This window comes from Lepisma saccharinum, chromosome 29 (genome assembly GCF_977018435.1).
Source record: "Lepisma saccharinum chromosome 29, izLepSacc3.1, whole genome shotgun sequence".
NCBI classification, from domain to species: Eukaryota; Metazoa; Arthropoda; class Insecta; order Zygentoma; family Lepismatidae; genus Lepisma; species Lepisma saccharinum.
Window position 1 is genome coordinate 20512017 of NC_139257.1, and position 16787 is coordinate 20528803.

Consider the following 16787-nt stretch of genomic DNA (forward strand, 5'->3'; position numbering starts at 1 on the left):
AAATTTGAGTTTGTCTTTTGGCATGCAGTTCCAAAAAAAAGTTAACGCCAGTCAAACCAGAGCACACGTATAACTGAGGGGGTACTGTGTTCTGAACAGGCGCGGATCCATGGGGAGGGCGATAGGGGCGATCGCCCCTCCCAAATGCCAGGTTTTCGGATATATTATTATGCCTGCAAGACTCAAATGTTCTGCCTTTTTTTCACCAAGTTTAACAGACTCGATGCTCGAAAATATTTTTTAAAAAAATTGCTTTAAAATCACTTTATCCTCATGATAGGCTAATCAATACTAGATTTACAGTTTAAATTTGGATCTGAAGCACTGTGCAGTATGCCTCAGAAGTCAGAAGAGGATGGAACCCTAGAGCCCTTGAGAGAATGGGTTCTTGTTTCTTTGTTTATTCAATTTACTTCTAATATCTGATCGTTCAGTGACTGTGGCAATAGGAGGAATTATGATAATGACGTACAATAATAACCATTCAGCTCTGGACCCTATTTTTGCAAAGCAATACGCTGATCTCTAGAGCACAGAAGTCATCTTTGTTTCCTTTTTATCGTACTATGTATTGTTTGCATGTCCTCCTCCGTGGCCGTGCGGTCTAAGGCACCTTGCTTTGGATGGCGGCATGGGTTCGATCCCGGGTTCAGTCTTCAGGAATTTTCGGCCTGTGTATAGGGCTAGTGGCAACCACATCGTGAGGAAATTGGGAGCTCCAAGTGAGTGAGCGTAATCCGGTCGCAAAGTCCTACAACGGCTTGGGGTTAGTCGGGCCGACCACCCATCCCCCTAGTCTAGCTGCATATCTCCATGCCCCTCTGGTGGCCCACGTAGGAGGGAGGCCAGCAGTCGGTAGGTAAGCTAGGGCCCAAAATTGGGCTGTAGCGCTATAGGGTTACTAGGGGGATATTGTTTACATAAAAAAAGTGCAAGTGTAGGTTAGAATTGATTCTCGATTAACCCTACCAAAATTCACCCCTCCCAACTGCAACTTCTGACTTCACCACTGGTCCCGAAAGAGGAGTTTTCTGGCATACATCTGAACAGTCTGTTGCCTTCACCTTCAGTGTTCCAACAAGTTTCTTTTATTTGTCGATATAATAACTACTGTCATTGAAATTTTTTGCAATTCGTGGACTGCACATTTTGCATGTGTTGAGTAGTTTTTCTGCCATTTTTTTGGCAAATCATGGTGACAATGAACGATGATTAGATGAAAAAAAATCATAAAAAGGGCACCTATGCCAGAACTCGAACCGGGAATGTGTGGTGGGAGATCACCAATTGAAACCTCAATGTTCGCTACTACCGAGGAGCTACATGTGGTGGAGTGCCCAGGATTTTCCTAGGAGGAAGTGGTCAGGTTTTTTTAATTATTATTATTATACTACTGCTGGGCCAAGAGAGAATTATGACCTCCTCCCTGCATCAAAATGATTCCATTATTCGACGATCAAAATGCTTTAATTGTTACAAAAGCACAAGTATGTTTACATGGTGAATTTACTGTTTCCTGTTAACCAAATAAACATGCAACCAATAGACCAAATGTTGCATCTGGTTATGTACAGCAACACATGCGGACATCCGCACCATTGAAAGTACCACTATTTAACCAAAGATTAAACTGGCACATGAGAGGCATACCATTACCAACTGTACCAACTGGCAAGAATCAAAACAAGTAGAAAATAAAGCAACATCTGGATCATGGACACTTAATATACAAGGAACAGCTACATCAGAAAGTGCAAGAAATAGAACAGAATTAGAAGGATAAAGTCATATATATTTTTACTTCTGAAAACCACAACCTACACAAGTGGCTTTTTTAAACAAGCCACAGCTATGGGAATTTGTAAGTATTGGGTTGGCCCATAAGTCCTGGCGTTTTTTTTTAAGTGAAAATTTTGCGTGAAAAATAAAATGTGTTGGCAATGCGTTTTATGTTATTCAATAGAAAATTATGTGCTCTACAAAATAGTGTGTTTAGTTTTTTTATGTTGATATACTTTTTGTTCTTTTCAGGTCATTAAAATGGAGTGTCAAGTCGACAAAAAAGAGCATTTTCGACACCTTCTGCTGTTTGCGTTTAATCGAGGTGCCAAAGCAACAGAAGCTGCTCGAGAGATTTGTGAAGTGTATGGCAAAGAAGCTCAAAATTGGTTTAATATTGACGTACAGGCACCATTTTTCATCGCCGGTAACAATTAGGTAGAGGAATCTCTGCTTGTGTCCATGAGTTGACTGATGACGGGCAAGGAAACCGGCGGAGATCGTGGCTCGTTGATTTTTGTTGTCGTTCAAAGCATGCGGAACCCATGCACCCAACTTTTGAACCTTTCCCATTGAGTGAACGTGGCGCTCTATGGTACTATGGAAGCATTCCATTATCTCTGCCGATTCCCTCGTCGTTTGGTGTGGATCTTCGTGAATAAGCTGATTCAGTCACTCCTCATCGAACTGAACGGAGCGTCCAGTGCGATGCATGTCTTTGAGGTCGAAATTGCAGTCTTTGAATCACTTAAACCAATTTTGAGCCGTCCTAAGAGGCATCGCTTCTTCGCCATACACTTCACAAATCTCTTGAGCAGCTTCTGTTGCTTTGGCACCTCGATTGAACGCAAACAGCAGAAGGTGTCGAAAATGCTCTTTTTTGTCGACTTGACACTCCATTTTTATGACCTGAAAAGAACAAAAAGTATATCAGCATAAAAAACTAAACACACTATTTTGTAGAGCACATAATTCTCTATCGAATAACATAAAACGCATTGCCAACACATTTTATTTTTCACGCAAAATTTTCACTTTAAAAAAACGCCAGGAGTTATGGGCCAACCCAATACATGCTAATAGCACCAAACCTACTCACGAATGCATGTAATAGCAGAAATAAACGTGAATACGTTAGGCAGGTTAGGTTTAGTGGTGTTATTGTCAACTATCAATTTGCAGACCGAAACCTTAATAGTCAGAATCACAACAATACACAACATTCTCACCAAGGTAGTAATCACTAGGACTCTGAAGTTGATGACATAAAAAATCTCAAACAATAACCTATAAATTTTAGAAAATGACCTAAAAATTATTTTTGCTCTGAAAATAAAAGTTTCATTTGTTTCAATTGAAGTTTAAAGAGAGAAGTTGAATAATTCGTTAAAACCAGTTTGTTAGTTTAAACTGCCAAATGAAGAGGGAGAAGCAATTGCTAATGTAGTTCACTTTTCCTCGAAGATTACATAAAATACACCACAAGGTTTTTCTACGTAAGCATGGGCGGAGTTTGAGCTTTAGCTTTGGGGGGGGGGGGGCAGACTCTGGGAGAAGCATATGATGTACCTGAGGGTTATTGAATATCCCCTAGTTTATAAGGGGTCTGGCGGAGTTTTAAAAAACTTAAAAACACTGAGTTCTAGGCCTTTTAGATTTGAAAATGTTAAATTTCCTCGCTTAAGTTAACAAATTTTAATTAGTATATTGGTTGTCAGTTTTAAAAGATAAAAGAAGGAAAACAGTACGATTATTGCATTTTGCATTTCATTATTTTTTATTGATACAATACTCGTATTACTTTAAAAAAGTTATGGTACAATAGTAAGCTTCAGAAATATTAGAAAAATTAAACTGAAAAGTTCTTTTGATGCCTCAGCAGTAACTGTTCACTCAATACAAAGTCATTTTATGTTTTTCTTTCTTCAAACTGTACACATCAATCAAATCGTCTAAGACCTGCTATATCGGTGCAATTACTGCACATGCCATCATGCCAAACGTCAAGATTTGAGGTATGGCTTCATAACAAATGTAGTAATTGAACATAATCATGTGTTATTTTTTTACTCTTTTTTTTTAAATTGGGGGGCAGCCCCCCCCCCCCCCTGGTTCCTCCAGAACTCCACCTATGTACGTAATTCACCGACCTCCTTTCTGAGTGGGCAATGCACAATTATGCTAGTCAGTCAGCATCTGAAAATACATTTGGGTTTTGCATGCATCAACTTATTTATTATTATTATTTTTTTTTTTACGTTGACAAATTTTACTTTAAATCCACAGGTCAAAACGATAATAGTGACCAGCAAAGGAACATCGAAGTAGATTTCACACAAAATATTTTAAATTTGCTGAAGAAAAAATAACTTTAGCACAATAATTATTTTTCCAATGCCAAATATTTCAGTCAAAAATAACATTGTGCTTTTCGATTGACCATATTTTTGATTAATGGAGTATTTGGTAAAAATACCATTTTAGGGAATTTAAACATGTGCTAGAAATTTATGCTTGAATGCAAATGGACAGACAAAACAACAGAGAAGGAGCACAAAGAAACCTCAAAATGATAAAAAATCCAACAAAACAAAAAAATAATATGACCTAAAAGGCCAGAAAATGCAGGGGAAAAAAAAAACTATGTTTGCTGGTTCTAACTGAAGGGAACCAGCTTACTATCAGGTTACCATTGTCCTCAATGCCCAGGAGAAAAAAATATACATTTCACCAACTCCATAGCCCTAATAATCACAACTGATACGCAGTCACAGGTGCATTGCCAGTTCACTATTTCAGTACTTTATCCTCCAACAATCCTCAGTTAAGATGAGTATGAGTGATGATTCATGAAATTGATGAAGGAACACTTACAAAGAACACTCATGCTCTGGCCAGGATCCTTGGCATGTGAGCATGCTGTGCGAACCACTCTGCCATGGAGGTCTGGAAAATGCCATGAATCAAGCAACTGGAGTGATTACAGGCTGTTTCTTGTACAGATTTTTCTCAGAAATGCTTACCTTCATCCACAGGCAGTGCCCACTGTGCAGCACTCAGTACAAACAGCTCGCTCCATGCTTCCTCGAGTAGAATGGCTTGGTCCCTAAAGGGAAGCTGCAAGATAAAGAATATGCATAGTCAGTGCTTATAGTTATTTGTTACTATGTTCATCATAAGAACTATGCTAAATATTGTGGTATGTTCATAAATGACTTTGCTTCCATCTAGTGATGAAGGAATTGGGAGCATAAAGGTAGAAACATCAATTTTCCTAAAACATCCCTCTAAAGCTCGCAAGTTGAATGCTCATTCACCCCACATTCCACCGGATGCAGAGCCGAGCATCAAGAATTTTCCACTCGGCTCTGCACAGTCAGCAAGGCAACGGCCCTCGCCAGCGGTGAGTGCACCTCCACTGTAAATTTCCATGTGCATCCAGGGATACCCCAGGTGTACAGCTGGAGGTGAAAAGACCACCAAGTCATGACTCAATTCCAAAGTATAAAACCCCTGGAGACGGTAAATCGATCTCTCACTTCGCTCCACAATTACCAGCAAATTGATCAACGAGACGACGGCCAGTTGAGAGATCGCGACGTTACGAGGCGGCAACAAGCGAGAAGCCCAAGAAGCAGTCCGGACTACGGAAGATCGTTAGCCAAAGCCAGCCAGAGAATTTGCACTACATAGAATCACGTCGCCGAATTTGCCTGCCACCTCTTATTGCCACCTTCGATCTCTCCAGCAGGCACCTGTCACCATACAACCGTCGCCGACGCCAGAAACCGAGGGACAGACCTACAGCAAGGGGTGAGTAGCGTTCAACATCACAGGCTCCCAACGATCCTTCATCAGCTTCTTTAAGGGTAGAGGTGGTTAGCTAAATCAAACTTAAAAACCTATCTTATTTATCTGATCTACATTCCGGCGTGACTCGATCCCATGCCATACCCGACGTCACACTACACTAGATACACCAGAAGCATGCAGTAAAGGAAGGCGGAGCAAGCACCGCCTGCGTTGGTTTTTTGAAAAACAATTTTGATATCTTAAGTTCATGATTTTCAATGCCTTTATACACCTCGGAATGGAATTTATCTACTTTAACATATTTTTACATCTTCAGACTTTTCAATTCCCCTATTTCCGTCGTATTGGCTGCAAACATGGAGCAGTTGCAGCCTTCACAAGGCTTGGTAACGTGGCACACCTGATCCACGTTAGAAGGAAGAGGGCTGCCTGCCTTTCTCCATGCTTTTGGAGTGACTTATGCAATTCTTGCATGATCACTGTCCTTTTTCCTTCACAAATAAAATGGTCGACGGCAAGCAACCTCCGGCCTGCTTCATCTTTGGCAAGGGTGTTGTGAACACCTCGTACATGCTGGCCACAAGTGTTGCTAACTTCCAGAATTTTCAATGCTTCTGAAACTTAATAGTAATGAACAAATTAGCTTATGAAGTTAGTCAATGAGTACCGGTCGTATGGTATTTATAAGAAACAAAATAAACAGCCAATACTTGGACATATCACTACACTTACACTTGGGTATCTAACACTGCAAACAGGGTGAGGAAGAGGTAAGGGTATTTTTTTCTTTACTGTAGCCATCGTCCTGTGTTGCATTAAAGTATGGTTTTGAACCACCAAGGCAGACAAAGGAGACGAACCATCAATTTGGAGTGGTGCAGGTAAGGACTCAATTAGGGATCTTCTTTCATTCAGTTAAAGAACTTCTACCGAAAAGTTGGAGGTGGTGAATTATGAGACCGTGTCCTGAACTATGCATAATCAAAACAAGTAAGAAAAACGGGAAAGTTTTCAATACGCAGTTAAAAGTGTCTCATTAAAAAACAATAGGTTTGAGTACACTTTATGCACAGAAAGGCTAATTTGGACTCTAGCTATACTTTAAAGTGGGTTCAAAATCCAGGGTCCCTTCATTACAAGGCAACGATGTTACTTATGTGGTTATGCAGTAGCAATGCTATTAATAAATCATTTTATTCGAACATGGAACGATGCAAGCCACAATGACTTCAGTAATTTTCATAATGTAATGCAAAGACATGAACATTTCCAAAATCACACTCTTGCAGTGACGTACACACTCTCTTGGCACAGTAGCCATAAAAAAAGGGCTAAAGGCAGGGAAAATATGATAAAGGGCTGGCTCAGTGGGGAGAGTAAGAACCCACTTTACAATTCCAGCCCCCTCTTGTGTGTATACCAGCAATTTATCCACACACACTCAACAACTCCCTGCCCCCAAATTTCCTCCATACCCTCCTAAAATTTTTCACCGTGAAATTTTGTCTCCAAATTTACCCTTACACCCCCCTATGTTACATTTGAAAATGTTGTAATTGGCCGAAATGAAAAACTGACCCATCACGAAAATTCACAGCACGCCCCTGAGACACACACACATTTCTTTTGTTAAAAAAAAAAGTAACTTCCCTGGGAGACAAATTTAATACAAGACCTTTCCCTTCTCCTCTTCATCTATTGTTTACAAAAATAATGTAACAAAAGATGCACTTTTGTACAGTGTATTAGCTAAATAAATGAAATTAATGTCCAAATATAGCCCATGGTTTAAAAGTCCGTGAGGGCCAGGTCCTACCTACCGACTGCTGGCTTCATTTCCACATGCTGAAGTGGGAGACCATCCAACCAGTCATGGGGTGGCGTGTGGTCAGCACGACGAACCCCAGTCCTTACTGCAGGTTTCCATTACTGGGTTACTCTAGTCAATCATAGCTTCCCAATTTCCTCACCATGGTGGATGACCACCGGTCCCATACACAGGCACCGAAATCTCAGGAGAAAATGTTACACTTAGCCCAAGGAGAACCTGTGTGCATCCTTTTGCCGGAACACACAGCATGATGCCTTAAACTGCACGGCCACAGTGCGGGACGAATGTCCAATATCGCACTTTAAGCCCTTTGCAAAGTGATCATCATTTGACTTTTGAAACGAAAGTACTATTACAGGAATGGGAAAAGTGTGGCTGGCATGTGATGGGGAATTTGTCCTCTAGGCCAAAACAACACTGACCCATTGAACATATGCATTATCGAGAGGCTGCTGACCTTCAACGAACCACGCTTTACAATGGTGACGATGTTTTCAACCCCTCGGCTGCTGACTGGGGTAGACTGACTGGCCAGGGATGACAAAGGGCACGTCATTTCGCAAGTGGAAATCACGTTGAAGGAAGTTAGGTTTCTTACTGCATGGATTTCTTTTAGTGTATTGAGTGAGTGAATTAAGTATGTTTTGAATGATCTGTGCTGCGTTGAGTAGTGAAAGAAAATGAGTGACATAATTAACGAACTATTGACGATACAATTTACTCAGCTTTTGCATGAGGATAAGCTTCAAATCGTGAAGATATGTAAGCCTCTGGCATCCCAAAGAAGAGAAGAATGGATTTGATTTGTTAATTAGTGTTGCTTTTCTGCCATTTTAGCTAATCGTGATGATGAGGATGAATGACGATATGAGGAAATTGATGACGGGACATTCACAACGAATATCCATGTCTGCATTTGAACTCGGAACCCCTGGCATCGTAGTACGCTGTTCTAATAACCATTTTATCACATAGGTCGGCAAAAGAAGAACGGAGTTGCTGTTCAAATTAAATATTCACGGTAAGAAGTTTATTGCATATTTTATTCTCACATGTAGGCCTACATAAATATTTCACAATTTTTGGGCCTCTATTTTATAAATAATCATGAAATATTTTAAATCCTTTCCTTACTGTTTCTACATTAATAACACTGTGACATTTTTATAATTATTTGTAAATTGTAATGTATGTATTTTTAATCACAATGTCACATCACTTCAAAATCGAAGAAATTGAACAAAAAGAACATTATGATATGAAGAGATAGACCAGGTTTTGATTGATTGATTAATTTAGTGTTTTAAGTCCACTTTATGCACAGTAAGGCTAATCGGGACTGGACCTACAGTTTAAAGTGGGATCCGAACCACTATGTGCCTCCACTGGGTATCAAACCTGGGACCCCTTCATTACAAGGCGACGATGCTACCACTGCACCATCAGGGAGGCCACCAGGTTTTGAACCCAGCATACGCCACTGCCTTTCATGTAGTAACACTGCATCTGCCAAGCATGGCATAGAAAGCAGGAAGCTTGTTTTAATAGTTTGCATAACATACTATGAGCAATTGCCCATATATTAAGGCTAAATATATAAAAATACATGAAGAGAGATGGTTTACCAGCAGTAACATGGAGAATATGCCACTGTATTTCTGTATAGTGTATGGCAGCTGCTTGCATTCACTGTTAACTCGATCCAATACAATCTAATTCTAAATACAAATGAAATTAATAAAAATAGTTTACAGTAATGTGTTCTTCCAAACAAGTTTAGCACAATTTTTCTAATTAAAGCAATATTTTGTGTGTGGTGGGGGATTCATAGGTTTCCTGGTTAACGATAGACGAAAAGATTCTCTTGGGATATCAACGAGGTGACTTCAGAATCTGTTTATCATATAAAGCTAATTTGTGAGAAAGGACACATCACTGGAACATGGCCATAGTTTCAATTGTTGCAAAATGGTTTTCACAAGTTGAGTAATGTGTTTAAGATACCGAAGATGATTATGAAAGTATGAAGTATGGAGAAACTAACTTGTGTGCTTTAAATCACAGAAAGTATTAATTTGTGAGGAATTATGTCATGAAAAATATGTTGCACATAAGAGAAAAATCAACATTGCAGGAGAAGGAAGGAAAGTAGACCTACTAAGGCAATAAAAACTAATAGTTCTAACGTACTAAGCATGTGGGGCATAATTAAAAAGGTAGACCACCAAATGTGACCTACCTAGCTTACTGACAGACATAGGATGGAAAAGTAGTAAACAAGAAATTCTACGTACGTAATACACAACAGATGAGATGTCATTGCAGACATATTCATGTGTTTAATATCTGAATTACACAATCGACACTTGCGCCCTCTAAATACTTTTTTTTTTTAAAAAATCCATTAAATAAAGGAATTATTAATTGACAAGTTACCCTGCACTTATACCATATAGACCAATGGTGTGGTGCTTATACTCCTTTGGGGAACAGTGTCGAAATGAACAAAAGGTGGGGTGCAATTTCCTACAAATACTGAGTGTTTTTTTTTTTTAAAAAAAAAGCTTTTTCGCGTTGTTTTACTAACAAAATTTTAACTATGCTTACCTAACCTTGCCGGAAATGGTTCGTGGGGCTATTCGTGAATGTTTTTTGGGGCTATCCGTCAATGGTTTGTGGGGCTACCTGTGAATTTTTACATGCGCACGCGGCATTTTAACAACAGATTCGTGATTAGAAGACCAAATTTAGTTAGTATACCAAATATTAATGTAATTAGAGACATTCTCTATATTCTTCATTCATACCATTATTATTACTACTATTAACAATATATTTTATTACTATTATTATATTACTGTTTTCAGATGTTATATTTTATCCCACCCTAAGATCTATTTATTTTGGTTATTTTTCGTCACTTTTTTTGTCTCTGGGAGTAAGTACGACAATGAGGGTGAATGAAGAACTGATAAAATGGTCTATGGGATGGAACAAACATAATTACACGTCCATACCTTACCAAGGTTCGAACTAGGGTATGTGGCTCAGTAAATTGGGAATAATATTTCATATTTTTTCTAGCAGATGGGGAGAGGGATGATGACACGACACAGTATAATACTGTATAATTCACAAATATCTTTCATCTACTGCATTTTTTTGCATTATATGGCAGAACGTATTAACCCATTTCCAACCCCCAACAACAGCCTAGCAACCCCCCCCCCCCCTCATGCTTATACAAGGCATTTCCATGTAAACTATCATTTCCATCCCCCCAAAAAAAAAGAACAAAAAAGGAATAAAGGTACTCACCAAACAAACAAATTAAAACCGCCTTTCTGACTTCACACGTAATCTTGACTGGTTCACACTGGTGTCCAGAAAAGTGGTTGTAGTAGTTTGTATGGGAATACACACCAAAGTACGTATTGTTTACATATTTACAAATATATGTATATTCAACTTTAGATATCTTCTGGAAACAAAACATCTGTTTCTTCATCGCTGACATTTGAGGTGTTCCAGATGAAGTAGAAGGTTGGTACAAGGTAGATTTCGTCATTTATGTTATCATACGGTCCGTGGGTTTGAATTTGTCACAGCCTGTGGGGGTCACACACTGAGATGCCAAAAAGATTCCATTCAGCCTGTTCCTGTTTTTAGTTTTGATTAAATTTATTTTTAGAAAACACCCTCTTACAAGAAGCACTAGAGTGTGGCAATGCAAGTACATTGAGTGCAAATTCCGCCAGTTCCTGGAATTCACGCTCTCAGAGTATATCTTCGCGTTTGCTGACATTGTACCAAAAACTGTCAACATCAGAAACACATATTTCTTCTGGGAAATTAACGGTGGGCAATTTTCGCCACTTATCATCTAGCCTTTGAATTTTTGTGATGTTCTCGGAAGCCACAATCTGCGGAAGTTTTGCCAAAAGGGGTACAATAGATTTTGGTCTGAAGGGCTGTTCGTGGAGACAGGCAAGGCAATTTGGGGAGAATGTCATCCCTAAAGTTGTAGGCTATCTTTCCACAATCTCGACGCACGCAGTGATGTAAAAGTTTCTACACAGACTCTTGAATTCTTGCACTTTCTTGTGTCCCTTATCAGTTGGCCTAGACTATTGTGCACTTTGAAACCAACATACACATTTGAAACTGGTACAAACAACTTTTCATCGGTTGGATCGATGTCCTTCAAATTCAGTATTTTCAATCTATTTGTGCCCATGTATGCCGAAAGCAAAGACATGAATAATTCGGTCATTTTTGAATGAAGAGCATGCAAGACAATCTTATCAAATTGAAAAAAAAACATTCGCTTTTGTAAATTTCAGAAGATCATATTCCAGAAATTGCAGGTACAATTTAGTTTCGGGAATGTTCATTTTCAAAAGAATGGTGTCAGACTTTTTGTCCCCCTCAAACAAACGTTGAACAAAGTATGCCCGAAGTGCTTCCCACTGTTCGAGTAGCCGCTCTACAACTTGAATGAGCGACAACCATCTAGTTTGGGAGGGTCTAATATTTTGTGGGGGTCCAAATTGAAAAATTCTTGATATTCTTGCAGCTGGGCTTACCTTTTGCTGCTATGTTTAAAATAGCCGTAAATAGGCTATTCCTTGCTAACTGTTCACAAGAAGCTGGAATCTTTTTAGTAGCTTCACTTGCACACAAATGCAGCGAGTGACAGATACACTTCATCATCATAATCCCCGGAAGATTTTCTTTCAGTCTACTTGAGGCAGAATTGTCTTTCCCGAACATTAGGTTGCAGCCGTCGCTCGCAAAACCTATATTATCATCCTCTGGAACATTAGCATCTTTCATTAAAAGCTGTGAAACACTGCAAGAGAGATTTTTGTCCATGCACCAAAATTTTCACGCTGTTGACATGCTTCGTTGTGGTTGCATGTTTTTCCAGCACACTACGTTTCGCAGCTAAATCTACATTACAGGCAGAGCAGTATGCTTTTCCAGCATTATCCTTGTTTGGACGTAACCACCCCTTAAATGCGGATTCACTTTCCCACTCCTTTCTGTATTTCTGAGCATAGGACTCATTTCTGGTTCGAATCCCCGCGGTCTTTTTTTCTTTTCGGGAATTTCACAGTTATATCTCTTGCTATTAGTACTCATTTTTTTCGAAATTGTTCCCAATATATTTTACAAACACAAATTTAGAAAAAGTAGAAAAAAAAACACTCACAGATACACTCAAACACATGCTTAAAATCAGACACACAAGAACAACGCTTTTTTCGCCATGGGAGGCTGCTTCCGAAATGGTAAGGTGCCGACCAAACCAAACTTATTCGAACTAAACACAAGCTGAAGACAAATTGATCTGTTGTTGACATATGACTTGAAATAAAGATTGTCGAAATTCGCTGACAACGGAGGGCGGCACATGAGCTTTTTTGTGAATCCAACTTTCTACTATATCCTGTCGCAAACATTCCTCGCGAAAATACAGGCACCACAAATGGCTGACCCTTTGTGTCGGTGCTCTCTTCTTCGATTTTATGGCAGGAAGATGAAGAAGAGATGAAAGACGTTGTTGGAGGGTGGGATCCCTGGGCCGGTTTACTCTCTTTTGTTATGTCCACTCCTGAAATATAGACATGCAGTTATTTTTATTTCTTCAGAGTCCTTTCCTTTTGAGTTCAACTTCTACCAAGGGTTGCAGATTATGCTAGATTTGGCTGTTATGCCAAACACACGGTGCTAGGCACCCAGGCCCGTAGCCAGGATTTCTCTGGGGGGGGGGGGGTGAGGTCAATCCTAGAGAGGGCAAATTTTTAATACATTGCAAAATAATTTCCCGAAGTCTGAATCTCTAAGGGAATCCCCCCCTCCAAATCCTGATACGACATTATAAGAAATCCCATACACCTTAATAAATCACAAAATCAATAAGTGTATTTGTTATGTTGCTAGAGTAACACATGATATAATTGTAAAGATTAGCGAGGATTCCAGGTAGGAATATGTTCTGTATTTTTCACAGGGGGTCAAAGCAAGCTCTCAAACGGGCAGGCCCCCTGCCCCCTCAAGCTACGGGCCTGTAGGTGCTAAAGACTGTTAAATAGTGCTAGGTTTAGCATCGCTGGTCAGAGATTCACTTGTTTCTTGTTGGTCTCTCCTTGCGGGTCGGCAATAATAAACAAGATGGCAGCACTTGACAGAGCAGCACAAGCATTCACAACGCAAGCGTCTGCCATCTGGCGGACACTTAACTAACTGAAAGCTCTCAACGCGAAATATAGTGTTTGCTTTTTTATTTTACTGATCATCTCAAATAAAAACAGAATTCACCCGAAACAAAATCACCAGCGCGTTGGGTGACGTGACGATATAGGATACAGGGTGGCCAGAAAGTACCTTTACACCTCCACTTATTTCATTCCTACATGAATATTTACGGTTAGTTGTCCAAAACATCCGTACAGCTTGATACGCCCATTGGCCGGAATGCGTGCAGGCCTAAGTCATTTTCATGTGGAGCTGAATTGTGCTCCTTGCAGGGTGAACGCATCACTGGCACACTAACGTCTGCACACGTTTCCTTTCGGGTTGATGGGACGAGCAGAACGAGGGGCATCCAAAACACTTCCCAGGCGAAAAGCTTTACCGAACCGTTCACGAAACCTATCCAACACCTGCAGCATATTTTCGTTGTTGTATCATGGACCCACACACTTGTCACTAAGCGCTCCTCCAAAGTTAAGTCACTGGTATCTGCCATTGTTCTTCACCAAACACGGAAAGGCGCGACAATGAACTTATCAACGCACAGACTTTATTCTCCCTCCGCGGGCAGTCACGTGCAATTCACGTGAGGAGCACTGTTGCCATATCAATGATCAGGATGGGAGGTAAAAATCTTAAATATTTTACCGTCTTACATTGTTACACGCATTTAGTTCGGGTGTAAAGGGACTTTCTGGCCAAACTGTACATCATTCTTTCATTCAACCGGAATATCTTGTGACAAATCAGGATAACACTTTGATATAGGCAAAACATATTTCTTCAATTTTACAGGAGAAAGTACTTATAGAACTGAGTTTCTGTAGACTTTTGAAAGGTCGTGGAAGTGTTTCCTCCCCTCGTTCAATTTATTCGGCCGGTAAAACATGTATTTTTCGACATTAATGTCTCTGCGATGCACAAAAGCTCTTGCCTCCATTACCTTCGACTACGTGAACCAAATGTTCCGTGCGTTCGATGACGTAACCCCGGTCAGTGTTTCCAACGACGCCATTGTTTTCCCAAAACATGACAATTTTAACTATGTTTGCCTAACCTAACCTTGCCGTGAATGGTTCGTGGGACTATTTATGAATTCTTTGTGGGGCTATCCGTGCATGGTTCGTGGGGCTAATCGAATGGTTTGTGGGGCTATGTGTCCATGGTTCGTGGGGCTATCCGTGCATGGTTCGTGGGGTTTTGGAACCCGGAAAAAGTACAAAATCTGTAACACGAAAGTAGGAATTTTTCGGTTAAGATGGTTTGAAACACTGCATACCCACAGATGATAGACAACGCTAGTCAAGATTTGCCCGCCATATTGCGTGTAACTGAAGCGAAAAAACAACAAACAATAAACACTCGTAATGTGAAAAATTACAATTATTTCAGTGAAAGAAGCAAAATCCCACCTTAAATAATGTTTCGCAATGCATAATAGGTAAATACGAATGTCAAAAATGACGAAATGGACTAGTGACATGTGTTTTGCCTATATCAAACTGTTACCCAAATCATTGCTGTGCCCAGGATTTGCGTACGATTCGAATTTTGTACGATTTTCCTTCAGGATTGTTAAAGGTCCAGGATCTCTCCTGGACTGGAATTGAATTTATGAAAAATTCCTGGGCCTCTCACAACCCTGTTTTCCTTTTTTTTAAAAAAATTATCGGTTCTTTTAAAAATTTTTGCCATATTTTTCTTCATTTCACATTCTTGTTTTAGGACAAAGGGAGCGTTGTGACCACAGATTAGAAATAGGTTTTGTTGTGACTTTCAGCAACTCTCCCTCCCCTTGAGCACTCCATTGGTCCACCGTCCCTACCGAATGAAACTTGACCAGGAATTGTAAGCTACAATATTATAACAAAATGTTTTCTAAACCCAGAAAAAAAGTTATTTATATGAAAATTAAAATGATTAAACAAATGATGAAAATATAACCGCGTTTGTAACAACCTGTCCCTGTTCCCGCGCTAGCTGATGGCTGGCTTTTCTCGGTGCTGGAGAAAGTCAAAGCCAGGCAGCCAATTAAAATACGCAACGTGGCAACAGCGTCTACGTAAGCGCATCTCTTCTGGCTTCCATTCGCTCCTCGCTGTCCAGCAGACGATTTTTTCCTCGTTTCTCATTGGGACCGAAACTGTCGAGCGCTCCCTAGCGCGGGAAACGGGACAGGTTCTAACAAACGCGGTATAGCTACTGTTCTGCTGCTTCGGTATCCGAGCGATGTTCAGTCGGTTGTGCGATAGGCTATTTCCATATACAGTGGAACCTTGATAACTCGAACTTCAGGGGAACAAGAAAAAATAGAAGTATCAAGGATTTCGACTTACCAAGATTCGAGTTATTGAGGGCCAAAATCACCGACTTCGAGTTATAGAGGTCTAAACATGATGGTTACATACACGGAAGGGTGGGGGAGTCCAAGTCCCGACACGATTGTTGATCACTTGACATTGTACGTACGCACCCTACACTTCAAATTCACATTCAAATTCTTTATTTGCGTGGGCGAGGTTCAGCCTGAGGCTGTTCTGCCACCTAACCCGTGTCATCGATTACATTTAAATTTACATTTCTTATACATATGTTATTACAGTTTTAATACAGTGTAGAATGAACCGTATGATTTAGTTACAAAATCTATTGATAAAGTAATTGTAATAAATGTATGAATGAAATGATACAAACATTGTGAAAAGCCAACATAAAAATAAAATAAAATGAATAAAAAATAAATTTAAAAAAAAGATGTAGAAAAAAAAACATAAACATATAAGTTACATCATAGTATTTGAACACAATCTCTGCTCTGCCAAAAGAAAATTCTTTACTTCATTTCGGAAAGATTTTATTTTAGATATGCTCGACATGGTCTTAGGTAGGGCACTCCATATATTTGCAGCACTTCGAGTTATTGAGGTCCGTGCGACTAAAACTTGGAGTTATAGAGGTGATTAGAATTTAACTTCGACTCATAGACTTTTTCATTGTCTACCTTCGAGTTATTGAGCTCGAACGGCACCCCATACACTGTACAAAAAATCGTCTTATCAAGGTTTTATTCGAATTGTTGAGGTAAAATTAGTATTGAGTGTTATGG

General features: G+C 39.7%; 1 protein-coding gene across 1 annotated transcript in view; it reads right to left on the reverse strand.

Moving 5' to 3' along the window:
- The window catches only part of LOC145981415 (photoreceptor-specific nuclear receptor-like), a 142364-nt gene that overhangs the window by 40899 nt on the left and 84678 nt on the right, over positions 1-16787 (reverse strand). Inside the window, exon 5 of the mRNA XM_083114652.1 lies at positions 4803-4896. Within this exon, the coding sequence (XP_082970778.1) occupies positions 4803-4896 (94 nt within the window). The remainder of the gene's footprint in view (positions 1-4802; positions 4897-16787) is intronic.